The sequence below is a fragment of the Oreochromis aureus genome, linkage group 16 (genome assembly GCF_013358895.1).
Source record: "Oreochromis aureus strain Israel breed Guangdong linkage group 16, ZZ_aureus, whole genome shotgun sequence".
Lineage (NCBI taxonomy): Eukaryota > Metazoa > Chordata > Actinopteri > Cichliformes > Cichlidae > Oreochromis > Oreochromis aureus.
The window spans coordinates 7,822,026-7,849,515 of NC_052957.1; the positions used below are offsets into that span (position 1 = coordinate 7,822,026).

The 27,490-nt window shown below is 37.8% G+C and overlaps 1 protein-coding gene across 5 annotated transcripts in view; it reads right to left on the bottom strand.

Moving 5' to 3' along the window:
• The window catches only part of LOC116335013 (inactive dipeptidyl peptidase 10), a 245,414-nt gene that overhangs the window by 5,703 nt on the left and 212,221 nt on the right, over positions 1–27,490 (bottom strand). For all 5 annotated transcript variants that reach the window (XR_005608686.1, XR_005608685.1, XM_031758597.2 and 2 more), the window contains 14 exons: positions 27,141–27,295; positions 23,766–23,863; positions 23,067–23,190; positions 20,981–21,019; positions 18,080–18,187; positions 14,604–14,695; positions 13,566–13,613; positions 12,881–13,002; positions 9,636–9,680; positions 6,254–6,352; positions 6,099–6,168; positions 4,737–4,931; positions 1,975–2,029; positions 1,663–1,762 (listed from right to left, as the gene is read on the bottom strand). Coding sequence is in view for 3 of the 5 variants with exons in the window: in XM_031758597.2 (XP_031614457.1) it covers positions 1,663–1,762; positions 1,975–2,029; positions 4,737–4,931; positions 6,099–6,168; positions 6,254–6,352; positions 9,636–9,680; positions 12,881–13,002; positions 13,566–13,613; positions 14,604–14,695; positions 18,080–18,187; positions 20,981–21,019; positions 23,067–23,190; positions 23,766–23,863; positions 27,141–27,295 (1,350 nt within the window). In the remaining 2 variants the exon portion in view is untranslated. The remainder of the gene's footprint in view (positions 1–1,662; positions 1,763–1,974; positions 2,030–4,736; positions 4,932–6,098; positions 6,169–6,253; positions 6,353–9,635; positions 9,681–12,880; positions 13,003–13,565; positions 13,614–14,603; positions 14,696–18,079; positions 18,188–20,980; positions 21,020–23,066; positions 23,191–23,765; positions 23,864–27,140; positions 27,296–27,490) is intronic.

The window sequence follows — 27,490 nt, forward strand, 5'->3', positions numbered from 1 at the left end:
TGTTGCAGAGGACAATGTTTACAGTGGTCGGATTCATCTCACACTCAGATTACAGAAGTAAACAGGTCATTTTTAGTGAGAGGTTAAAGGAGAAGAATAAAGTTTATATTTAGTCAGTTTATTGATAAATGATCTAGGTTTACTTTGTCACTTTACTGTGTACGTTAATTGGTTGAACAGCCCATTAATCATCAGATGTTGCAGACATGAGGTATGTCTTTTTCGTTTGCTTCAGACAGCTAGAAATGCAGATTAGTTTTTGGCTGTCATTGACATATTGAGCACTGCTCAATATGGAGAATTAAGTTTTGCTTTTGGGTGTAGACATGAGTCTAAATTGTTACACATGAGATGCATAATTCATGTTTGGGAAAATATACTGGGCTTTTAATGAATAAAGATGATGATGCAATATGGTGATGATAAATCAGGACCAACTGTTTCATGATTGTCTAAAAATGCTCTATTCTGATAAACTCATAGCAGCTATTAAAGTTAGGAGCTCACACAGTGCAAATGACAACAAGGGGAGTACAATCACAAAGCAGGGAAATAACAAAAAGCAGGAGACAAGACACAGGTGAAAACAATCAGGGAATTAGAGGGAAGACAGAGAGAAATATTACTGCATCTATACTTTCCCTGCTATTTTTCCTTGGCCTTCACAAGAAACTTCATGAGGCCAAGGAGGAGTGATAAAGTGATAAAGACTAAGAGAAAGAGAAACTCATTGTGGAGACAGTCCAACCACACTAGGGATAAATCTATTCTTCATGAAAGACAACACCTGGACAACAAGCATTTCATGACAGCATTTTAATGTTCACCGCTAACCTTGGGGTTTAATGATTAAAAATTCAAAATATATATCAGTAGGTTAGGGTATAAAACGGAAAATATGCTCCACCACTTTTCCAACTATGCTGATCTTTTAAGGAATGGTTGGATATTGCATCACTATAAATTGTAGGATGATATTATCTCCTCTCCTCTTGCTTAGCATCTGAAGAATTCAAACAGTTCTTATGAGTGCCAGAATGAAACTTTCCTAAGCAAAGCAGACTATTCAAATGTACCCATGAAGCTAGGACTTATTTGACATGCAAGGAAGAACAATTCCCAAAGTGAAACAAGAAGCAGAAACAAGGAAGACAAGGGAGCTAACCCAGAGGGAAAACATGGGAAGACAACAACAATGAAACACTGGGGACACTAAAAAGTATGAACATAAAAAGAATATCACTTAAAAAAAACAAAAATGCAGAACCAGAACATGTTCAATAGTACTGTGTCACAGTATAGAGAAATAAAGTATATTCTGTGCACATTAGTAGCTAGGATATTCAAGCCAAATAAAACTGCGGTGTGGTACATAATGCTGCCTATATAATTATATTTATTTATTGTTGTGAACCAACACAATGGTCTGAAATTCCACAATGTATGAAATTCACAGGAAAGTGCACCACAGCAGTTCTACTGATCTCCCACAGTGGTCACACTATCCTGACCAGCATTTGGTGAAAGGCAAAATAATAAATCTTTTTCTTTTTTTTCTTTCTCTGCTCCTCCACATGAACACTCTTTACTTATATTTGCCTTTCCGCTTGTAAAATGTATCTTTAATGTGAATTAAACTCTTTTGAGAGATGTTTTACTCACCATAGAGTTTCCAGTCGGTCACTGGTGACATTGCACACGCACATTTAAACAGGCTGTCAGTAGACTTCAGCATCATTAATGTTATGTAGGCTCCGTATCCCTAAGTGAGCAAACACAAACATTTATTCATCTCTAATTGCTGAAATCCATCGAGTGTAAAAATGAACTTGGATTCAATCACTGGAGTCACTCAGTAGAAATTTTACTAAGTAGCTTCTTGGCACTTAATAATTTCAGCAATGGAAGTAAAAATACAAATTAGATGGTCACAAATGTAATGTAGAAAACTGGAGGGAAAAAAAGGAGGCTCACCTTTCCAAACACTGCTATCCTTGTCCGGTCAATGTATGGAAACTTCATCATGTATCTGGAGAAACACACACATGGTATATGACCTAAAGAACTTCTTAAATGTGGTTGCATGGGAGGAACCAAGAAGTGGGATATCAATAAATATTTAAAAAACACTTGAAAAATAGCAGAAACTTCAGTGAGTTCTAATGATTTTATTCTTGGATACACCTCCTGCCTTCATAAACATGCATGAGGCGATATGGCTGCACCATCAATTTGAGCACATAAGTAAAGCACATGATTTTAAATCCCGATAGTCCTCCTCCTGCCTAAAGAAGGTTAAAAAATCCACTGTATATGTGTAAAGTCTGATATGAAACTGATATTAAAACAGAATCAAAAATCACAAATCACCCCTAACCCTCATCTCCACTCACTCCACTATGTCATCTGCAAAGATAATAGTCGACCTGTACAACATCACTGCAAACAAGAAGCAGGTCGGAGCTAATATCTGATGCAATCCCACCCTGTAACTTTTACGGCACACCTCACCACTGTCTCATTGTCCTCATACATGTCTTTCACCACCCTCACATGCTGTTCTGCCAATCCTGTGTTCCTCATACAACATTTCCTCTCTTGCAACCCTCTCATATGCTTTTTCTAGATCCAAAGACATTGCAGCTCCTTTTGACCTTCTTTATAATTCTCCATCAACAATCTCACAGCAAAGATCACATCACAAGACCCAAATCAAAAAACATCATAATGTTACATGACCAAAAAAAGTACATGTTGAGTCTGGCTAAATGCAAAAATGCTAATGGTGGCCCTGCCACGACTCCTAAGAGACTAGAGTCCCACCTCAGTGTGCACCATATTCTTGCTGTGCCTGACTCTCCCTGTTTTGACTCTAAAATGCAAATTAAGCAGAGTGTCTATAAACTTCAAAGAGTTCAGTGGGACAAAGAGGCTGAAAGGATTTTACTTTTTATGAGCATGAACGAGCAGAGAATTTATACTCCACTGATCACTTATTGCAACTTACTGTACAAACAGTAGCAACAACAACTACTGCCTTGCGTTTTGTTTGTGTAAAACATATGAATTTGATGATTAAATTTAAAAAAAAAGTATAACCTGTTTTATTTATTCATTTTAACATTGATCAATTCCTGTAAGATGACACTGAGAAAGTTTGATATTCATAATTATTAATCACTTGGACAAAAGGCTCCAAAGTGTCTGTTCATAGTGGCGAATGGCCTTTTGTTTTGGATGTATCGTGGGGTTCTCTCCTGGGAAAAGAGTGAGAATCTTGCTTTTAAATTAATTATTCTTAAACTATGGGGCGGGCTTCACTTGGTGGGAGCAATTTTCGGTGTAGCACAAACAAGCAGTGGAAAAACATGTAGTGAAACTCAGCTGAGTAAATATGATTTTTATTGGGAAAAATCAAAAAAAGAGTTAGTTGATCCTGTTGTGCTCACCATTTTATCAAAATTTAATTTGAAACTGTTTCATTGTTCATGACTGAAAACAACCTTTGGGGTTTTTTAGCTAATGAAATGGATCATGAAAAAGTTTTAGATCCACTGGCTTAAATAATTGTAATAATTATATTATAAAAATATTAGAGTAACAATCAACATATGATTTTGGCACTTGCTTACTTACTTACTTATACTGTAATTATCACTGATATATTAATTATATCACTGAGCTTCTCCAAACCTACTCTCCAAAGCGGATTCTTAGATCCACTGATAGTGGTCTTTTATCTATTCCATGGACCCGTTTGAAAACGAAGGGGGATCGCGCTTTTCAAACCCTAGCTCCAATACTGTGGAACTGTTTACCTCTCCCGCTACGCACTATCGACACTGTGGCTTCTTTTAAAAAACAGCTTAAAACACATCTGTTTAGACAGGCATTTGGGTAATGTTCGTGTGTAATATGTTGTTTTTGTTTGATATTTATACTGTCCTATTGCTTTGTTTGATATGCTTTTATACTTCTTTTATATTGTTATATTGTTTGTTTGACATGCCTTTTATTCTCATGTGAAGCACTTTGTAACAGCTTCTTGTCTTAAAAAGTGCTATATAAATAAATTTTACTTACTTTTACTTACTTACTTAATTGCTTTGGCATTATAAATATGCATAGTAAAGTATTCTTTATCCATCATTAAATACGTATGTCTGAAGGGTTACAAACCGAATATATATATATATTTTTTAATTTGGGGAGTTGTGACAGTTTTTACATAGATTTTTTGATTATCCTTTAAGATAAGCATTCTGAATTTTTTGTTATTTAGGTATTTTTTGGATATAACAGCAAAGGAAATCAGTATCTTACAGTATTTAACAAAGGTATGTATTGTCTGCTGTTAAATCCATGTGCTGTCTGAACTGGCAGCTCCTAAACCAAATAATGAAACATCCAGAACCTCTTATGATTTCATCTGAAACTGTCTACACTATGGTTTCTAATTTAAGTCTAGTCTATATTATGTCAAAAGGATTTTATCTGGAACTTTTATTCTTTAAAGGATTTTCTTCCTTTATTCTTGACTTGAGAACCATTTCCAAGACTTAAATTAGACACAGTAGTGCAGAAATATTCAGATCAAATAAGAAGAGGATGGCACTCTGCTTTCAATTCCAAACTGAGTTACAAAGCTCTTGTTCAGGGGATTTGCACATATTTGAATTTTTTATCTCAAAGTACAAGATGATTAAAAGTAAAATAAAATGGATGTGATAACATACTCCACTGCTGCAATCTGGTCCTGAACATCAACAGTTCCCAGTCTCTGGTGAACTTCGTGCAGTATCCTTTGACCCTGGAAGCCGCCGCCCCGGCCGTCCAGACGGGCCACGATGATGTTGTCAGAGCTGACGAGGACCGAGTCCCAGCTGAGGGAGAAACGGTCACTCACGGATTGACCTCCAGGGGCGCCGTCACTGAACAGAGAACAAACATAATCAGGCACTTTCAGGCAGCATGAAGCTGCACTGGTCACATAACTTCTAGAACTGGAAGAAATTCCTTTTTGAGCTGATACAACTTCCCAGTAAAAAGAGGTCTAAAAATGAAACAAAAAAACATTATGAAAGACAAATTTCAAAATTTTCACTCTCTGCTTGTTGCCTTGACTATCAACATGAAGCTAAGCAATGTAGAGAGGAAACGAGGAGGAATCGGATTACAAGGCAAGTAAAAAACCACTCTGTGTGTGCAATGACATCATAGTGTTATAGTGGTTGGTGGTAAGATAGTGCCGCATTAATCAAGTGCAGATTAATTGCAATCACCCTAACCATCCTGGGGCTGGTCAGTTTTCTGGCAGAAACCCTGGCTTTCCAATTAGGTTGTCATCCTGAAGCCCATGACAAACAACAAACGCACAGCTTGCACCACAAACATCCTTCATCTTGTTCCACTGCTCCTCTCGGTGGGCAGCAACCCTCAGGGAGTCATTAGAACTCTTTGGTATGAAAGTGCCTAATAACAGGCTTACGGTATTTATCAAAATACTATTAAGGAATTTGTTCAAGTTTAGCATTTTTGCTCATTTGTTTTACTTTCAAAAGTTACCTCAGAAGTTGGTCTAATCTACTTTGAGTTAAGACACGTACTCCTAAGACTTCTAAGCTGATTCCTTCTAAAGACTGAAATAGTTTTTTCATAATGCAACATGCGACCCAGTGCAAAGGTATGGTACACTGACTTATTTTTAGCTGTTTAACAGTTAAAAATAATGTTTTTTTTACCTTCATCTGGACCTTAGTGCAACCTTTCAGTTTTATTATATACATTTTACATGGCAGAAAATAAGGAAAATAGGTTCTCTTTACAATCAGTCTGGAATAGAAGCACTTCATCCTGTCAGTGATTATTTTTGCTTTTATTGGTTCATTATTCAAATGGATATGAAGAAGACTGAATCACAGGTTGCCACAAAGGTACGCTGTGATTGACTTAACATGACCCCAGTTACTTTACATGCAAATTACAGTCAGGAGTGTGATTACAACTGGAAACTAATGCATTAAATATTCATACATTTCTGTTCTCTGTTACTTGACCAAGGAATGTGAGATATAGAAGAAAGCACATGTGAAACATACACGACCAACAGAAGTCCATAGTGGCGGGAATCAGAGAAGTCTGGTGGGTACGAGATCTTCAAAGGTAAATCTGTAACAAGAAATGAGAGAAAAGTCGATGTATTGCAGCTCACCCGTGAGTTACACTAACACCACAGAAACCTACACTTCCTTACCAAAATGTTCCATTGGAACGGTTCTGAAGTCTGTCAGCTGGATCCTTTTGTACTTCAAGGCTGCCTTCAGCAAAGAGTTGTTCTCAAGGATGTAGTAATCTGTAAAGATGAGGGCAACGTGTTTAAAGGATGAAAGAGTGCAAAAATTGCTGTCAATAATCTAAATGCAGCTGAATGCAAATGACGTGTACGGAATTGTCTTTTGAGGCTGTGATGTAATGAGGTGAGATGGAAAGTGTATGTCAGACAAATAAGATCTGATTCTAGGGGATTGTTTCTGAAATAGTCTTATTTTGTGGCAAATTCATAGAGAGAGCTGAATAACTACAATAATGTAGCCAATATTAAACTTGGATGAGCACAGAAAAATACATTCAAAAAGTTCAATTTCTGAAAGGCATTCTACACACAGCAGCTTCTGGCCTCAAAAACAGGAGCCCCACTATTTTCTCCACATGTAATGAACAGTGACTCTCTGATTTGGCCATTTTTCCATTCAAGCCATCTGAACAGCAGCTAAATGAAATGGAATTCATCCAGCATTTCTAATAGAAAACCCAAAATCAATAGACGTCTCATTATGAAACCGCCAGAGGCCTTGAGTTCCCAGCTGTGGATGGAGGCCCTGTCCTAATAACCCTGTGCAAATTGCTTTTTCTGCAGCACAGCTGTTAACTTTTTCTTTTCTTTTTGTTTTTTTGTTGTTGTTGTTGTTGTTTTTTTCCTTGGGAGACAACACATACATCTGGATAACGAGACAAAGAATGTGTGAGTCCATATTCATGCCAAAAATAGAAGAAAGAAATCTGGATTTGTTGACTGTGTGGTCAATGGAAGAGCCTACAACCTGGAAAAATTGGTGGTTGGTGAGTGAGTGCAGTAAATAGTTTTTTGCTGTCGGAGACTGATTGCAAGTAGTTGTGACGATCAACTGATCGACCAGACTTTGGGCACATGGCACCCTCAACTCTTACTCTTTGACAATGAGAGTTGTTTCCAGTGTTTCAGGCTTTTAGTCACATTTGTACACATAGATCAGTACACAGTGAAAGCATCTCTCCCAGTCTTTTCTCAGCAGTGTACACACATAGAGAGGAACATTCATGCTTTTTCATTTTTTGTACCTCCTTCAATAGGTGCAGTTATATAACTCATGTCTATCAAAATGTCCCTTCCACAAAGCTACCACTTCCCAGGCAAAGAAATGCACATGTTCGCAATCACTTTGTTTGCATCGTGGTCTCCAACCACTATTTTCCTGAGTGTGACTGTCGTGTGAGCTCTGCTGGCTCTGACATACGACCAGATTCAAGAGGAAATACTTGTCAGCCTGTATTTATGTTTTACACCAACTACATTTCCTTGGCCTAATCCCCACCCAGCCACTTACAAAATCGACTGTCAGGCAAGGATAGGAATCTGACGCTGCATGTGAGGATATTTACAGAAACTCTTTGCTATTTGCTTTCATTTGGAGAAAAGATGGGATACTGCAGTGGTCACATCTGGTGGTTCAGATAGGGCAAACTTGTTTTAGAAAAAAGAGACAGAAAAAATATTGTTAAAATTAAAAAGATATAATGGAATTGATGAGTACCTGTAATGCAAAATTTAAATGCACTTGGCCACAACAAATGATAAAGCTGGCCTGTCTCTTCTTCTGTGGTTGTTTTAGGTAATAGAGAGACTCTGGTACAGGTTTTTGTTACAGTTTAAAATGCTTGAAAAGACTTGTAGTTCACCCTCTATTACTGGATTTAGGGGTGGCTTTAATGAGTAAATGTCTTGAACTGTACCGATGTAAATCAGGACATGTGGGTTGCTGACCCTTCTCCAGAAATCATACCTTTTACTAAATGGGACTCATTCTATTTTAGGATTTTCCCTACTTTAAACAGATAAGTTTTAGTAATATTTGAATCTCACGGTACACCTGGTTAGTAGTAGGCTGCCTGCCTTAATTCTTTGTGGCACAGATTCAACAAGGTGCTGGAGACATTCCTTAACAATTCTGGTCCATATTGCCATGATGGCATCACACAGTTGCTGCAGATTTGTCAGCTGCACATCCATAATGGGAATCTTCCAATCCAACACATCCCACATACCAGACATGCTGTAATGGTTTGAGATCTGGTGACTATTGAGGCCACTTGAGTACAAGGAACTCATTGTCATGGTTAAGAAACCAGTTTCAGATCATTTGAGCTTTGCGGCGTTGTGTTATCCTGCTGGAAGCAGTCATCACAATATGGGTGCACTGAACCCATGTGAAATGTAGCCTCAGTTTCTTGTTCTTTGCTGATGGGAGGGGGCATGTGGTGTGGTCTTCTGCTATTGTAGTCCATCTACTTCAAGGTTCAAATTGCTATGTATTCAGAAATGCTCTTCTGCATACTTCAGTTGTAAAAGGTAGATATTTGAGTTACTGTTGCCTTCCTGTGGCACTTTTCTCACCTCTGACATCAACAAGGCTTTATGATCCAGAGAACTGATGCTCACTGGATATTTTCTCTTTTTCTAATCATTCTCTATAAAATCAGCAGTTTCTGAAATACTCAGACCAACCCGTCTGGCACCAACATTGTCACTTTCAAAATTACTGATGTAATTTTTCTTCTCCATTCTGATGCTAAGAATCTGCAGGTCATCTTGGCCATGTCTACATGCCAGAGTTGCTTTCATGTGATTGGCAGACTTCAACATTTGCATTGATAAGCAGCTGAATATGTATACCTAAAAAGCGCATATTCATAAATTACTTGAATACTTGTATATTTGCCTTATTAAGTCTACTAAGCTGAGCTCTGAAACTCTCTGAACTTCTCATAACTTGCTTGCTTCAGCCTGGAAAATTCATCTTGGTCATGAAGTTCCAGAAATGTCGTCATTAGCATAGAGGCTACTTGTTCCACTGTGTGTCTGTCAGTTCCATTCACAAAAATTGGGAAAGAAAAACGGAAGAGTTTCTTTGCTCTGTGAGAAATTTGCGTTTTATCAGTGAAATCTGTATTTGTTACAAATTCTCTGAAACACAGCGACCAGTGACTCTTTGGCAGTCATCCAAAGGGGAAGACAGTAACAGAGATTTTAGCTGAAAATAATTGTGGTGAACAGGAACATCGGGTAAATCTTATGAGATTTGACTTTGTCATCTATTTTTGTTTGGAAATTTTTCTACAACACTTACACTTAAACTTAAAATAGATTCAAAGTAAAGCAGTCAGTTCCATGAATACACCCTCCTCCACCCCACCCATGTTGCTTGTCAAGGGAAAATAACATTTACAGTTCTTGCAAGAGGCCTATTGTGTTTGAAATGTCGCCTCATTCACGAACTCTGAATTACTTTTTCTAAAATGTGAGATACAAATAAACTTACTTGAATTATTCAGACTGTGTAGGATCACAGTAGGTGCTCCAGGACCTGAAAGGGGAAAAAAAGAGCATCTAAGTAATTTAAGCAATTTCCAGCATCTTTGTTATCATGACTGGAGACATTTCCACCTGACAGTTTGCCCAATTACTATTAAATGGTATTAAATGGTATTTAATATATGTAAAGGGGCTCCTTTAAAGCTGCACTAAAAGGCCAGTGTAGGCAGCTGTTATGTCACCTTCCCTATATTTTCTTAAATCAATTAGGGGTTAAAGGTCACTCAAGATGCCTCCCTAATATCAAATTAAGCCAGTACTTGTTAATGCCCTTCTCTAATATACTTTGTCAGAGGTTAATAGGATGGCAGGTGTGCTGTACTTAAAGCTCTCCTTTCTTTGAGCTAAAACACAAACCAACTTTTTTTTTTATTTCCTTGCACTTATCTGTCGGTGGGCTGTATTAGCTTTGACCTATGCGATTTCTCATGTCACACAGAGAAATGGTTTCATTTTGTGCATGTACCTGCTAGAAAACAGTAAACCAATCAGATCACTTTATGAGTGGGTTTAAGAGGCTTGTGCTGATGAAAACAGGTGTGAGAAGAAGCTTGTGAGGATTATGTGAACTTGGCCTTTGGAAGACAACAAGCTTTCTCCATTATTTTTTATTGCTTTTGGGAAAGGGAACGCAGTTATTGTCCAATATATCATCACGCCAAAGCCCAAATGCCTCCTGCGCATGAAGAGCTTTCAGCTGTTCAAAATAAATTGAAACCACAAACAATATGAGTTACCCCTCATTAAATAATCTACTTGTTGCCCAATAATACTCCCTAAAAGTGATTACACACAATGTAGTGGCTAATTATTCATTTTATGACTCTCATTTCAAACTGATGAGAGATTAATTTTAAACTGAATCTGGAGGGTGACAGATTATGACAAGCAAACCCAGGCATGTGCCAGATGAATAAATGGATGCTGAATAAATAAGGAACGTAAAACACAACCTAATCCTAATTTGATTTTTTTAAACCAGCAGCCATCTGCAGCTATGTTGTAACAGAATGAAGTGCCACACAAATGGCTTTAGATGGTTAAAATTGTAAAGATTTAATTTTTATTAATGTAACTGTCCATTCAGGTGATACAGGCCAGATGCCATGATGTGAAGTCATCCCAACATCATGTAAGTATCTGCTTGTGCTGATGTATTGTAACGTAGTCTGGCGAGGAAGGATTGGCTAGCAGGTCCAGCAGGCATGTGGTATGGAGGTTAGCCGGAAAACTCGGAGGCCAGTCAGTTAAATAGAACAAAAGACCTTTATGTGGCGTTAACAGAACAAGACCATACAAGCCAGGTCTCCACAGCTCAATCCTATTCGTACATACATGTGCCGGGGGTTAGGTAGTCGCTGGTGCCAGCCCATTACAATGGTAAGGTCTCTGTAAACATACGCACAGACAGCAGCATGCTCGGCTGTAATGGCTGTCGCTGCATTCACACTAGGAGACTCTGCAACTACTACAATAATAGGATGACACCCCCTAGCGGTGATATGCCATAATAAGGGTTGTTACAGTATATTTGCTCAATTCTGGCTGTTTGGTTGGCATAGACAGCAGGCTATGAGGCTCATCAGCCTGAGGACTGGAATGAAAGAAAACGTCAATACTGCTGTGTTAGTTTTGGGTAAGTTATGAAGCTGCAAGTGTATAACAACAGCAAAACAAGTCAGAAAGTTTGATTTGGAATTCAGCAGGCAGAAAAAGTAATTTTAAAAGAGCAGGATTGTATTCAAATATTCTCTTGACATCCACCGGAGAGGTGGGCTCCAAAACAAGATTAATGGGTTAGTGAAGTGCGTCGAGCTTAAAGTCAGAGTTTTCAGTGTCGTGAAGACAGATGCCTTTTTACCTGGGTGCGTCACCATGGTAACTTTTGCTGAACATACATCCTGGTCTGAAGCTGGTTGGGTTCAGAGTTTCAGTTAGAAATTGCCTGTCTGTATCTGTTCTTTTCATTACCATATGCTCTAAGTGCTATAAAGATGTTCAGCAGAAGGAATGCATTTTATACACATATGTAACCTCTAAAGTTATGCCAACACTGTGTGTTGCATTATCACAGGAATCTGCACGTCTATCTTCAGTTGGTGAAAATGTATCAATTATGTTTTTAAGCTTGGTCCTAATTTGCTTTCAAGTCTGTTTTGCACCTCGCTAATAAAACACAGATTAGAAAACTCAGTCAGTCTATTGATAGTCTAATTACCAGCAAAAACTTTTGTTTATCTGGCTGCAAACTATAGGACAGTCAGTGCTGTGTGTGCTGAGGAGCCTTTAATGTTTAGAGTTTCAGAGCTCTAATGTGCAGCTGTCAGAGCATTAAAATAAACATATTTACTTAAGAGTTATTCTCATTTTATTTGCAGCAACATCGTTGCCTTTGGCTGCTTTATTTTTCATATCCTTAATAGATCCTTATCACCTGTATGTCTGATAATGTCTCTGATTGGATTTGGAGTGTGCTGCACTCAATTCATCCACTTTGTGCGGATGGAAAGTGAAATGACACTTCAAATGCCTCCTTTTATGTGAGCATGCACATAGCCTGAAGCAGTGTGGCTGGCTTAAAAAAGCTGATAACCACTGTCATGAATACCCGTTATCTCTGAGTTGGGTTGTAGGTTTTGTTGAACCAGCTAAAGCAAAGAAAGCCTGGATATGTTTAATTTGCTTTTTAGTACACAGCACAGGTCTGTTGTGAACTCATTTAGTTAGTTTGGTTGTACTTTCTGAATCAAGAAAGACTTTTTTATAATAACAAGTGTCATATTTGCATTTTGAACTTGCAGTTCTTCTTTAATGGTTTTTCCCATTTGGAAATGCCAAACAAGCAAATATTTCATAAGAAGATGGAGGTGTTAACCTAACCTTAACCCCTGTGTGTATTACTGGTGGCCTGCTCGTTGTTAAGAGGTTAAATTCATTCCCTCATCTAACAACGTGGGTGGAAGCAGACTGTTGTCTGCACCAGACTGTTGTGATTCTCTAAATCACACCCACGTTTGAACCTCAGAGTCAAATCCCTGAACTATTTTATAATATAATTTTTCATAATAAGACCCCAATCACATGGAAGTCTGTCAGCCTATGAAAGCCAAAGACACTCTGACAGCCATTTAAAAGGACATTTCATAGCAGGAAAACTGGAGAGCCCTTAAAGTGAGATACTGGTTGGCCTACCTTTACAGTGAAGGATAATGTGCTGGTTCGTGGGGCTGATGTCAGCGTCGAAGTACAAACAGTGGGCTTTATTCAGTTCACATGTTAAACACCGTCGGGGGAACAGGCCCACAGTTTTCACACTGAGAAGAGAAGAGCATTTAAAAAATGGAATAAGAGACGAAATACATAAAACTTTTTGAGTAAGAAAGTAAAGGACATATTTCTTGATCTTTTTTCATGATAACTCCCCCGAAGCGAGCAAACCAGTAATAAATCATATCCAACTGGAAAGTATTACCTGTCTCGTTACAGGCTGGTATAATTTACACCTTTACACAAAGCATATTTTTCACAGTTTTTTGGCATTTTTATATTTAACCAGTAGTCAGAAAAATAACTGGGAGGTGATTAATAATACAAATTTTATGTGTAAACTGGTGATAAAGTGGCCAAAATATTCAGAATAATCTCTACTGGCTCCAAAAATTCAACAATATATCAATGTGGGAATAAAGTGACAACTGTGAAAGTGAAAAATTCTTTGCAACCATTTTTTTAATAATTTATTTTTTTATCCCATGATCATCATCATCATCATGTGAGTAAATTTACTAATAATAAAAGTCCCTTGAGTTCTCATGATATAAGTTTGAAAAGTTTTTAATCATTTTATAAAAATGATTTAATTAATAATGATGCAAACCTGAAAAGCTGCCGTCTCCGTGGTGAACCCTCGGTGCTGAGAAAATAACTGTTAGAGGACATAAAAGATAATTAGTGCAAACAGACATGCTAAATTAAACACAGAAGCTCATTATCTCCTTGTTTTCTTTGTTTAAGCAAAATTCATACATTTAATTACAAAAACACACACGTCCCATGTGTGGTATCCACAGTGAACCAAGGAGAAAAGGAGACAATTCAGTGTTCACTCCTTCGTTCATTATCAACCCAACTCTTGTTATTGTTGTTGTTGTTTTCTTTAAATTAAAACTTCAGTCTGCTGGAGCTCTTTCTCTTTGTTTGTGGCTAAAAACATGTAAGATCAGCACTCTGGTCAGCTATATTCGATCTTTGAAAAAGACAACAGTATTAGATTAGCTAAGTAAGATTCAGTAACACATGCTTGTGGTCACAGACTTGGCAAAACACATCACTGCTTGAAACCACGATGAGGAACTCTGTGATTAAAGGAATTATGAATAGGAGGGTACAAATTCCACCTTAACAAGCTCCTAATTTGGTAGAGAAGTAAAACAGAACAATCATACAGATGAACAATAATAAAACTGAAATAAAATTACAATTAGATTAAGAGAAACAGAGTGGAAAAAGAAAAGTCATCTTTTTAAGTTGGGTTTTTTTTTTCATCTTATCATTTGCAAGCCTTATCTCTTCATGGAGGTTGTGGCGAGCTGAGAGGTCCTGATGGTCAAGGGACTGCCAGGTTTAATTTAAGCATCAACATTGGAACGGCCAGAATGGCTCCACCACCACAGGATAAGCCCACAGACTGGTTCATATGGGGTCAACATTTCTGCTGGGCAGCCTGAGCCCAGAACCATACACGCTTTAAAGGTGAAAAGGTAAAATCTTAAAATCAAGTTGTGTGCTATAAGAAATCCAAACCATCGATTTCTTAACTACTCTGGGGTGAGAGGATGACTGTTTTTTTATTTATTTTTTTATTGAGGTCAATAAAGTTTGTAGGTTTTAGGGGGAGTTTTGCGGTCACACTCACAGGTTATCGGTGTCCTCATCAAAGGCAATGATCTTTGTCACCTCCCAGTTTCCAGATGTTAGATGTCGGACTTCATTTTGATCAGCTCTGAACTGAAAAATCAGAACAAGAGTAGTAGAGGGTCATTTGACTGAGTGCCATCACTTAACTCATGCTCAGGTGTCAGTCAAACACTGCATATTCAAAAGTGCCCATGCCAGAAAAATATCAGTCATTAACCCAACAAAATGAAAATGTACTAATATTTATGAGCTGAATCAGTCAGTAGATTCCACCATAGGACCGATTCTATACAGACAATAAAATAGTACACTGTTCCTTTTTCAGTGGATTTCCTTGGATGTTTTTTAATACACCTGTACATGAATATGTCCAAGATTTACATATAGTCATAGAATTATATTAATTTTTAGTTACAACCCATGAGCACTACATTTGTTTGTTCAGCCTGGGCATGAGCTGTGGAAACATTCATACAAATCTGGTACAGGTTAGATGTTTGTAGCTTATTTTTGTCCTCATGACTAAATAGATGTAAAGCAACAAAATGTAAACAGACAAACACACAGGAACACGGCACTCACACGTGACTGTAGCAAAGATGCCAGACAGTACATTGTTTGTTTGTGGCACAACAACAGAGATTGGAGAGACACTGTGGGTGAAATATGCTCTGCGTTCAGCTTAAATGCACCTTCAGGGAGAAGACCAGGTGGATGATTGGCTGTACAGAGTGTCAGACTTTAACATGGGAGACTGCTGGACTATCCTCAAGAAAACCATTTGTTCAGGTGGTGCCAGTTTTTTTTTGGCTCGAGCCAATAAAGCTTTCATTATTCAGAGGGTTATAGAATATCTGGTAACCAAAGGGTTAAGCAAAGTTAGGCACAAAACTGGCATTTAAAAATCTATCAGTTTTTACCTCCTTCAGGCACTAATAATGACTGAAAAGCTCTAAAAAGTAAAAATAACAGTTTAAATGAAAATGTCAAAGAAGATGATGTTAAATACGTCCCAATCACAAAAGCCAGGCAGACAAAGAAAAACACACAATCAACTTTGGAAAAATGGCTAAAAAATTGACAGACTAAAAAAAGAAACTACACAGTTTACAACTGTGCTAAAAAAAACAGTAACACAAGCAAGGTTCTGCATCTTTAATGACAGCTATGAGTCCTGCTCGTTTCAGCTCAGAGTCAAGCCTCTTTGCTGGTTGTTGCATTGTTGCAGACAGTAGAGGCTTGGGGTTTCTTCTTCCTGCTGAAAAGGTATTAAAAACTCCAATTTCTTTTTCCTACTGTTCTAATCTAAAAGCCCTTTGGCACTGTTTTTCAATCATCTAATAAAACAGATTTGCCTTTGTTCTAATCAGCCCAGCTGTCTGCACACCTGGACTCTAGTTTCTGGAAGGCACACATCTGAGAAGTGGGCAGCCCTTCTCTGTGAACGGTGGGGTGTATTTTTTATTAGTTTTAGGATGATCCCTAAACATGTTGGCCCTTTTTGCAATAAAGCAAATTGAGTAGCGTTTTTGCTGGCATGTGAGTTTTTGTGCAGTGTCTGTTGAAACCTTGAACTGGTTTGCTGTGGTGAAGGGAAAGCTCAGGATGAAAGCTGAAGTGGTTGATTTACTGCTTGCTTTATGTTCCTAACCTCACATATGTCCATGACCTGTAAGTAGGGACTGAAAGAATAAGACTGAACATCCTCCAAACAATGTCTGGGCTCAACCCCCTTTTTCCCCGGAAGAGTTATCACAGAAGTTATCACAAAAATGAGGTTTCAGTTAAAATATGCATCTTAACAACACAAGCCCTCAATACTGAAAAATGATGGCAAGCGGTCAAGACCCACCTCGCTGTTGCCTAAACCTGGTTGTCACAGGACTCATGTCTTAGGTCTATCTGTGAGACACCACCCGCATTAACAAAATGGGAATATTCAGCTTTCTAGGAATGAGAAAATGTTGGTGAAATCTTCTAATCATAAGCCTAATAATGACTTATGTTTCCAGGGAATCACAAGTCAAACTGACAGATGGCTCAGTGTAGCCTTTGCGGTGATTTGATCGCTGTCCTGGTCTGTAGTGTTAAAAAAAAAAGAGTTGCACATGAAGGTAAGGATCTCAATTTTATTACATTTCTAGGTTTGCCTTTGGCCAAGAACTATACGTCATGAGTGAAATAATAAGAAATGAACTTGCTCTGAAGGGTGTCTGGGGTCTCACTTAGAGATGAGGTAGGAGCCTGGTTATTCAGGGGGAGGTCAGAGTAGAGCAACTGCCACTCCACATTGAAAGGAATTAATTGGCTCGGACATATGACAAGGATGCCTCCTGGATGCCTCTTAACTGAGGCATTGCTGGGATGTCCAGGGGAGGGAAAACCTTGGGGCACATCAGGATACCCCGCAGAGATGACAGCTCTCAGTCTGCTTGCATCTATATTTCCCTGAAAGCAGTTGATTCTTATCTGACATGATGTCATAAAGCCACAAAACATTCTGGTTCGGTGGACTTTAATTGACCATGGCAGATCAGAAAACAGATTTATTATAATCATTCCAGTTGTGAACATTATTATTATTATTATTTACAAATATCAAAACAAAATCTTTATTTTAATATAAAAAGCTTGCGCTATATTCCTTTTTTTTGCCCCAAAAGCCTCTTTACATTTTAGAACATTTATCAGACCTGACAAATCCATTACAGACCGAACAGGCTCAGCCAGAGATTTATTTCTGCAAAAACTAATACTGCATGAATTCTTACACTGGAGAACGAGTTCCCATAATTGGAAAACAATCTGAGGGAGTTAAAAAAAACAGATTTCAAATAACCCTGCTTATTTCTGCTAACATCACTGAAATCTTGCATACAACTGGGATGCGCATGGGGAAACTTTAATATCTGTGCTGATGAGAACAGGCTATTGGATTTTGTGCTTGTGTTGGTGGGGGGAGGGGGAGGGGTATCATAAAATAGATGATTATTGCAACACTTTAATTAACAATTCGACAGCATCACAAATAAAGGTGACTTTAGCTGCGGCTTTGATGCAACATCCATCGCATTACCATAAAGTCTTGATCTCAGTCCTTTATAGAGTTCAGTCAGATATTGGTTTTGTCTCACTTTGAGGTACATAATGTCTTAGTTGCCTTGACACACAATAATTGGTAAATTTGAAAGCTACAAAGTCCACGTGAAGAGGTTGGAGGGGTGGGAGGGCCATGTCGCATGTTTACAAGCCAGGAGATTGTGGTGTGAGTCCACAGGACTTGCACTTTTTCAGATTTATATAAGCCCATGTTTTCGTAATTCTAACAAAGTAGTGTTACCACCATCAGCACCTAAACTGGTATGTCACGCTCTACTGTCAAAGAATACCTTGTAGTTACTGAGGAAAGTGAATACGCACTGTAGTTACACACTACATATATACCTTTAAAGTGACTATGAATTCAGCATTCACCTGTGTAGTGAACATGGCGATATGATGAAACTCTCCTCGTCCTCCTTGTTTGACCGGCACTGTGAGGAAAAATCTGTTGCCATCTTTGGAAAACACAGGTTCCTGATTCTGTAGAAAGCAAATATGTGTCAGTTGTATGGCATATATTTAATATTTTTTTAACAGATGAACTAGAACGTGCCTATTTCATTGTTAGAACATTAGACAAATTGCACATTTTCCAGTGTATCTGTAAAAGAAGCTGCAGAGCATGCTGAAGAGTTCTGCTTTCAGAGGCATACATTACATAGATGCCAACGGCATGAACAAGTGGATGAAAATGATGCGCGGCTGGCCTCCATAGCTGAGAGATGGCCAAACCACTTTTTTACCTGAAAGTAGCAATCTGCAATGATTGTATATAAAGAGACTGTTGACTGACTAAGTGAGTGACTACCCATTTTCTGGGAAGAAAAATGGATTGTTAGCATGGACAGCAGTGAGGAAAGAGGATGGATGACTTAACTCTATATGGCACTCTAAGCAGGACAGTGGTAAAAAAGAAAGAAAAAACAGAAAAGCTTAGTCCTTGAAAACAGCTACTAAACTGTGGTTGGATTTTGGGATTTTAAATTCATAACAGAAAGCTTGCATTGGCTCATGTAGACAGGCTTTACAGTGCAGAGGGAGTTGGATGTAAATAAGGCGCATTATAAGAAATGAAAGAGGCATCATTGGTGTTATGTGATTCATAGGGTATTTTTAAATGTGTTTAGCCCTTCAATTTTATTTTTAGCACACACAATGTTAACACAAATGTTTTTCTTTTTATGTAACGTACAATAAAATGAGCCTTTACTTATGCATTTGGACAGTACAGCCTCTCAGCAAAAACACAAAAAACACAAAAAAACAAAACAAACTAACCACAGATGGTGAAGAAAATGTCAGAAAACTCTAAGAAGGCTAAACAATCTTGAGCTTTGGTTAAAAAGTGAAAGTTGAAAAACAGTCATTTCAGTTTACTGAGAAAATGTCCCTCTAGGCCACGGTTTGGTCCAGCAGATTTGAACTCAGATATAATCCCATTATGTGTTGCATAATAAAAAATAATCCCCTGAAAAAGGTGATGTAATATTGAGGTAATATTACAAATTTTCTAAGGTAATATTAGTCTGCATACCTGGAGTAGTTGTGTGAATATAAAAAAATTACAGCCAAATAAAATGTCAATCTGATATTTTATCTAAAAAAAAAAAGACATATGATCTTTCAAACAAATTTAAATGCTCACTGATTAATAATAAATTCATATTTAAAATGAGTTTGAATTCAGTCCTTGTAAAATCCATAAAAAGATATAATTTTAGTTTTAACTTGTCAACTAAATTTGGATTTAAAAGCCATGAGCGTCTGAATAAAATTTACACAAAAATCCACATTTAACATTATGGAAAACATTATTAACATTATTTAAACTATAATAGTTACAAATGATTAACATAGAAGAAAAATATGCAATAATGCACTCAACAGGTGCCGTATAAATCAAAAGATAACTATTAATAATAATAATAATAAAATAATAATAATATAATTGAAACCCTTAATGTGATAAAATTTGTAACTTGCTCAGCAAATGTAGACTTTTGTCTATTTTTATTTTTTAAAAAGCGATTCTGTGTTTTTAGTTTCTCTAATTTTTACTACTGAACATAACCAACACAAAATCACAATACTGCGCACATGATATTTGAAGAAAAGTTTAAATCTCTGGAACCAAAATTGTGAAAAATAGAAACTCTCTGTACTCTAAACTCTAAATTCTTCCTCAGTTTGGGATAGATTAACAAGAATGAGGCTTGGATTTTTCCATGATGTTATATATTGGTATTGAACAGAAAGTAATTAGCAAAAGGCCTCTCTCTGCACTGGCACAACCACAAAATTGAGCTTCTGTCAGATTACCACCTTTACCGATACAAGCAGCTTGCCAAGGATGTCAGCTGGTTAAATTAGACACTGCTTGAGCCAGCCGGGACTACAAGATCAAATCCTGCCAGAAACTCTCCTACTCTGCCTTCATCACTGCTCTGATAAAGCTCAGAGACAGAGCGGACTGCAGCCCACCTTAGGAAGAAATGAAAACATAGATAAACGGGGAACTGATTTAAATCTGAACTGATGATATTTAATATAATTATTTTATCAAAATGTAAAAGTAGCAAAAACATGTGTGTGTGTGTGTTGTGCTGGCTTTTATTTGGTACTGGGTTACTGAATACTCATGGCCCTTCCAACATAAAGCAAAGAGGCTGATGAAGAAAAAGAACACATTATTTGTAAATTACACTTTGTACAAGAAATGTTTATTTATTATATTAATTTATAATTTAGGTTTGATCAACATCCGCTTCCTTTAACAGAAAAGCTGTAATCTATAAATACACCTGCAGATTTTTGAAAGTTTATCTTGAAAGTATGTGGCTAAAACTTAATCCTAAGCCTCTAAAACATGTTTCCAGCGGCCTGGTGGATGTTAATTGCTTAATTTTTTCTTTAATTAAAAGCCTGAAGAATAAAGTTTCACTTTTTTCAAATGAGCTTCATAAATCAACTGAAACACTGCAGTATTTTTTTTTTGTCTATACCATAGAGTCAGGAAGAGGGAAAATTCACACATGTGAATAGTCTTTGCTCTCTCTCCAGCTTTCAGCCTGTGCTTGAATCAGTCGTAAGATTCCAGGGATACAGAGACTTTGAGAGTGTGTATATAAACACAAATAAGTAAGAAATTCTACTTTGTGTTGCGTAATTTTTGAAAAATTTTGAAGCAGACATGATTTCAAGTGAAATTACAGCAATGGAGCACAAGCTTTTCAAAGTGACAGGCACTGACATGTAGAATAAAGAGAAGCGTACCTGCTTGGAGAGCCAGAGCTCAGAGCTTTCTTCATGTCTCTGAAAAACATGTCAGACCAAAATGTCAAATGAGTGTTAATTCACCCACATCATCAAGAACCTCTCATCTGTTACAGCCTTTCTTTCATGGTTCTATTTTCTCCTTCTATTTGGTGCATTGTGGTTTGGAAACTGCAAACAAAACGAGCACGATAATTGATGTAATCATGTTCTTTCCCAAAATCATTGGTTTTTTATGTCAGCAAAATATATACATAAGTGGTATATTTTTAATACTGTGTAAAAGTGATGCTGGAGTAACACTTCAGTGGCTCATTTTCCAGACATAATCATCTGTCATGTAATGGCCCCCTTATTTTGCTGTTTATTTTAACACACCACTTGGGACATCATTCCCAGTTTGAACCCTCATTTCAAACCAATATGCATAAGCAGGAGCCAGAGTTTTGGCAAGAGGGCTCTGGGTGCTGTGTCCAGGCCTTAGCTAAGCTGCCTCTTGGCTGGACAGCGTGTTTGTCCATGCAAATCACACCAAAACAGAAAAGTGCAGAATTGGAGAGCGGCCTGTTGAGTCCCACGGTTCAACTACGAGGTTAACACTGCTCTGTGTTGCCCAGCAAATATGGAGAGAATGTGGAAGTGTGCTGCAATTTCGCCGGCAATTTTTCTCCAAACTGAAGAGTGCTTTTCAAACTTTTTCTGTCAGGAAGCCTATAAGTACCTGTGTTTCTACGTTTTGTTTTTATCACTCACTGAGAGTTACTGAACAGCCACTGGGTGAAACTGTTCTCAAAGAGGTATTTGGTGCTGTACCAAACCCCTCCTTGCTATAGTTTTGGTCGCTAGCAGTCTGGTCGCAGTCACCAGTTATATGTATGAAAGACACAAACTTGTCTTTGGTAAAGAAACTTTGAAAAGTAAAAAATGCACACTGGAAACAGAGAGAACACTTCCCTTCAAACTAAAATTTGCAAGTAGTTAGTGAGTGTTTGCAGAAAAGTCAGCATCTTCCATGCAAACTACTGGCAATTTGGCAGTCTGCTAACGACTAAAGCAGTTACAGGTAGGTACAGTACTCTGTTTGTGACAAACTCCAGCAAGAATCAAACATATCTTCAGCACCAACCTCCAGCAACCACTTCCCAACTGGCTCTGAGACACACATTTTTCTCGAACAACCCGACTTTCTCAGTGGCAAGCTAACAATCCGGCTAAGTAACAAAGTTTACAGCTATAATAACAGTTACAGGGGTTATTACAAGGGGGGAAATATCTCTCTGAGTCTGCATGACACAGCTCCTCTGTGGGGAGAATCCACTAATTGCAGCAATTAAAGCCTCCTCCCATATGCAGAACTTATTTCAGTACAAACTTTCTGGATTCAAATGCTTCTGTTAGTATTTGTGTGATATAGAAATTAATGAAGTCCTATATTTTGTCAGTTTTTTAGACTGATCTGGTTTCAGAAATACTCAAACCTGCCACATGCAAAACACGAGATATGAAATAAAGACTTAACATCAGCTCTTTGATCGTAACTAAACACTCTGTCACATTGAGAGTTTAATATGGTGCCTGCGCAATGCAGATAACCATGTCTGTGTAACTGCTGAAAAGGTTAATGAGAGTCATGCAAAAACAATCAAGGTAGCTGTACTTTCTGTTTAACATGAATAACAGATGTCACCCTTCTTGGGTATCCTTACTTAGATCTTCATCTCACAGCAACAAAGCAGACAATAATCAATTAGTGGCCTCAAAGAAGAAAAGGATCTAAAGTAACAAGAGCTGAAGGTAAGAAAAACAAGTGTAGAAAAAAATTCTCAGGAGTTTTACCTTGGAAATCAGATAAGATGTTTTAACTCACAAGGCAGATCTAGCCTTGATCAAATGATCTCTTAGTTAAGTGCTTGCTGCAAAGTTTTTAAACATAAGTAGAGTGAATACTTTGTTATATCAAGAACTGAGAAAATAAGTCGATTTTCTATATTAAGGAAGTTAGAGATACTTTTTACATGAGATAAAAGAAGGAAAAATGCAATAACAATTTTTCTGTTTTTCCACACAAAGAAACACACACACAGACCGTGACACAGGCTCCGGTGGTCGTGTCACACACAGTCAGGATGGAAATGTTCTGGGCCCGGTTTAACCATCTAACAGATGTCTTGGTCTTGCTGATCCACTTCACCATTGTCACATAATGTTCCCTATAAAAAAAATTATATCATAATGGTCATGTCATGTCCTGTAATTACATGTTCACAGGCTAGATGCTTTTTTAATGTAACACATCTAAAACTTAGATATTAACAACTACAAACAACTGCTCTACACGCTTAAGAAAATGAACCATTTGCACAGCTGAGCTCTGTGGTTTTTACACCTCTACAAATTACCTCAATGTCAAGCTGCTGTTTTCCTTTTGTTAGTTCTCTTCCACACAGTCCTATCATGCTGGTAAAAGGCATGCAGACTTTCAACATTCATTAATATCCACTGAATTCTGGCACACAGTAATGTAAGATTTCTAAATGGTACTTGCATGTTGTAAAATAACTTCACCACACCCACTGTGAGACTAATTGGCCATTGTTTTTTTTCTTCATTTTATTAACTGAAAGCAGTTGTAACAACTACATGTGCAGAGTGAAAGATTTCCCAATTACAGGTGCATAGTCGAGTGAGAAACAATGATCATCTGAAGTTTGAAATGTCAGGTATCCTTTTAAGTGGCATAGCAGCTGGTGCAAAAGTTTGGCAGGGAAAATGTAGCTCCTCTCACCGCAGCTTGAGTGTCTCTGGAGGCATGAGCTCCAGCGTGTGCGTCGGCCCGTAAAGGTTGACTACATAGAGCTTCACCGCTGGGTTGGGTTGACCAGCCTGCATGCAAAACCAACAGTCCAGAGTTTAGACAGAAATCTCACTTCACTGCCGCGGAAAAATGCTTTATGCAACACTTTCCAAAGTGGCAACTGTGACTTATAAAGTGCTGCCAAATTAAGTGATTTAGAATGAATAATTCATTGAGAGCAGCGGTAAAAACTTAAATGCACACACGGTTATGCTGTTATGCGGAAACAATTTAGAGATTTTTGTCAGAAAAACTGAAAAACAGATATAAAAAAAGACATAAAGAAGAAACACTGCATACATACTTAAACTAAAGCAAGTACATATGACAAACAGGCATGTTAAACTTGACTATTTCAACATCATTCTGCATACAGAGGAGTCCTAGAAAAACCCTTACCTAAGTCGCTTTAACACTGGAGACGTGCACTATAATACCTCATCCGGCTGACCAGATGCATTGAGAGCAAAGTTTAAAGGGTTAGGGGTATTGTTTGAATTTAGTTCATATCTGCTATATTGTATTGTATTTTCACCTGTTTTCACAAACTTGACCAGGGTGTTCCTGGCCTTTCACCCAATGACAGCTGGGAAGTTCAATAGGATACTGATATGGTGCAGACCTATAAATACTCAGGTTGGCATCTGCGCAACAAACTAAACTGGCCTTGAACATGAATGCTCTCTACCAAAAGGGGCACAGCTGTTTCTTTTAGCTAAGAAGGCTTAGCTCCTTTGAGGTCACCAGCAAATGCTGCATGCTTTACCAGTCAGTCATGGCAAGTGTCTTCTTTTATACTGCACTGGGGGGCAGAGGGAAAGACAAGGATTTTGGATTTTGGACAACTAGATGAAAAGGAAGGAAAGTGGGGTCATTGGGGTTTGGTGGAAAGATGCACAGTGATCAGCTTACTTCACTGAGCTGCAGGACTGAACGGCTCAGAAGATCCTTGGTGCTCACTGTCATCAGGTTATTGAACACCTGAGTCTGTGAATAAATATCCAAAAGCCAATAGCTAAGGACCCCACCACCATCTGTTACTTGCTCTCGCTGTTTCTGTGCTTCCTCTTCAACCATTAAACTGCACAATTCTTATGCAAAAATAGCTTTTTTGGTGGTTATTTAAACAAAAACTAAACACATGTTAAATGATTGTGATCACTCTTATTATTTCTCACAAAACAGTAAGTAAATTCTTTATGTTTGATCATTTTTGCTAAATAATATAAAAGAAGATATTAAATACAAAATACAAATGTTAAATATGGCTTTAGAATCGGTGTGGATGTTTAGATTTTTAGACAGCTAGGTCAGCCGTTATTATACTATTTAAACTAAGCTAAAATATTAAAGTGTTATCAGTCTTATCAGTCTTTGCAACTCTTCACTAGCTTATCTTGCAAGAGGTGCTTCTTCATCAAACTCATCTACTACCAAAAAACTAGAAAATACAGACATCTGATCTGGGCTTACTTGCTATAAAAAATACTAAGAGGAGGACTAAGGGTGATAGAGCTTTTGCCACTGTGGCCCCTAGACTGTGGAATTCTCTCCCCCAAGTATTAAGAACTGTGGACTCAGTAGGTGTTTTTAAAAAACAACTCAAAACTCACCTTTTTAAAACTGCTTTTGGTTAATTTTTTGCCTGTTTTATTTAGTCTTTTTAAATCTTTTTATGACTTGTAATTTTATGTGCAGCACTTTGTGATTCTGTCTTGAAAGGTGCTATATAAATACAAATGTATTATTCATTTATTTATTTATTTATTTACAAGCTTCTACATGGTAGAATCGACAACCAAAAGCCTAAGTGCTGGCCTTGAGCCATAGCTTACACACCAATGGCAAATGGTCAACTCCAATTATCATCACCAGGGGGCAGTCTCATGGACAACTGTTCTGTGGGCAACTCTTGCTTTTGTAGCTACTGGTCCTTCAAGCTATCATGGAAATGAGTGTTAAACAACGAAAACTGTCCACTGCAAATCCTGCCTGCGTTTTTTTTTGTTTTGTTTTTTTTGAGTACTTTCCTGATCTTTGTTGTTTTTGTTGTTATTTCTGCCCTCTTTCAACCAATTAGCATTCAACCCATACAAGTGTCAATCCTCCTGGGCTATATGTGCTGTTGTTTTCTGAGAGGACTCCACACAAGTACATGTACATCACATATATATTATTTATACAGAATCCTTCTCTCTGTGTAGCCAAATACATATGAAACCAGATGATTTTTTAAAGAACTTATAAACAAAAAAAAAGTGTGTTACAATGATAGGAAGTAAAACACTGAGCAGAAAAAAAAACACTTTGTATTATCATAATACCTTAAACAACCAAATCTTATAGGCTACTATATTTCTGTAAATTAAGCTGAAGCATGTTAGCATTGATACCAGCTGCTTTTATTTTTACTTTTTTTCTTCCTCTTCTTTTAGCTTGACTAATGGAGCCCAATCTGTCTCCATCTCACCCCAGCCCTAGAATCCTCTTCTGTCACACCAACCCTGTGGATGTCCTCCTTCACTGCATCCAAAACCTCCTCTGAGGTTCCCCTTTCCCTCCAGTCTGGTAGCTCCATATTCAACATTCTTTGTCCAAGAATTCCAGATCTATTCTATTCTGCTCTGTTTATATAGTGACAAATCACAACAACAATCACCTCAAGATTGTTTATATTGTAAGGTAAACCCCTACAATAATACAGAGAAAACCCCAACAATCAAATGACCCCCTTTGAACAAGTACTTGGCGACAGGGGTAAGGAAAAAATCCCTCAGGGAGAGGCAACCATCTGCCGTGACTGGTTGGGGGGTGATGGGAGGAAGACAGGATAAAAGACACACTCTAATATCCCTTCTCTGTCCACATGTCCAAATCTCAGCCTGCCACTCAGCTTTACTTTGTTCCCAAACCACTCAGTCTGAGGTGTCCCTTGACATTCTGATTTCTATTTCTGTCTATCCTGGTCACTCCCAGTGAAAATCTTAACATCTCCATCTTTACCAGCTACATCTCTGCCTCCCTTCTTTTTGTTAGGGTCACAGTCTCCAAACCATAAACTATAGCAGGTCTCCATACCATCTTGTTAATCTTCCCTTCCACTTTTGATGGTATCCTTCTGTCACAAATCACTCTTGTCACTCGTCTCCACCCACTCAACTCTGCCTGTCCTCTCTTCGTCACCTCTTTTGTGCACTGTCTGTTGACTTGGATGGTTGACACCAGGTAAATCCCTCTTCCTTTTATTTAGGATGAAAGATAATGTATATGTGTTACATGCATGGATGTCTTCTAAGTGACGGTTACCTTGGGGTAGGGGTACTGCTTTCCTTTTGGGTATGTCATGCCAGTGAAGCGAGGTAAAGCCATGTTGGGCACCAAAGTGTCATTGAGAACCAGGAAGGCCAACCTCTCTCCATCAGGAGACCACCAGTGAGCCACATGGGTCTGGAGGATCTCCTCTGTTTGGAAAAACCAGCAGAAAGTTTTAATCATTAAATTAATAAGAGGGGGTTGAAAGTATTAAAAATAACTCAAAATGTTAATAAATGTTGTTCTTAAAGTCACAATATGACGATTTTTATATCGGGGTCCCAAATTTGAAGGCATAAGCTAATATTAGTGAAATTACTAATTGTACTGTAAATGGGCTCAGT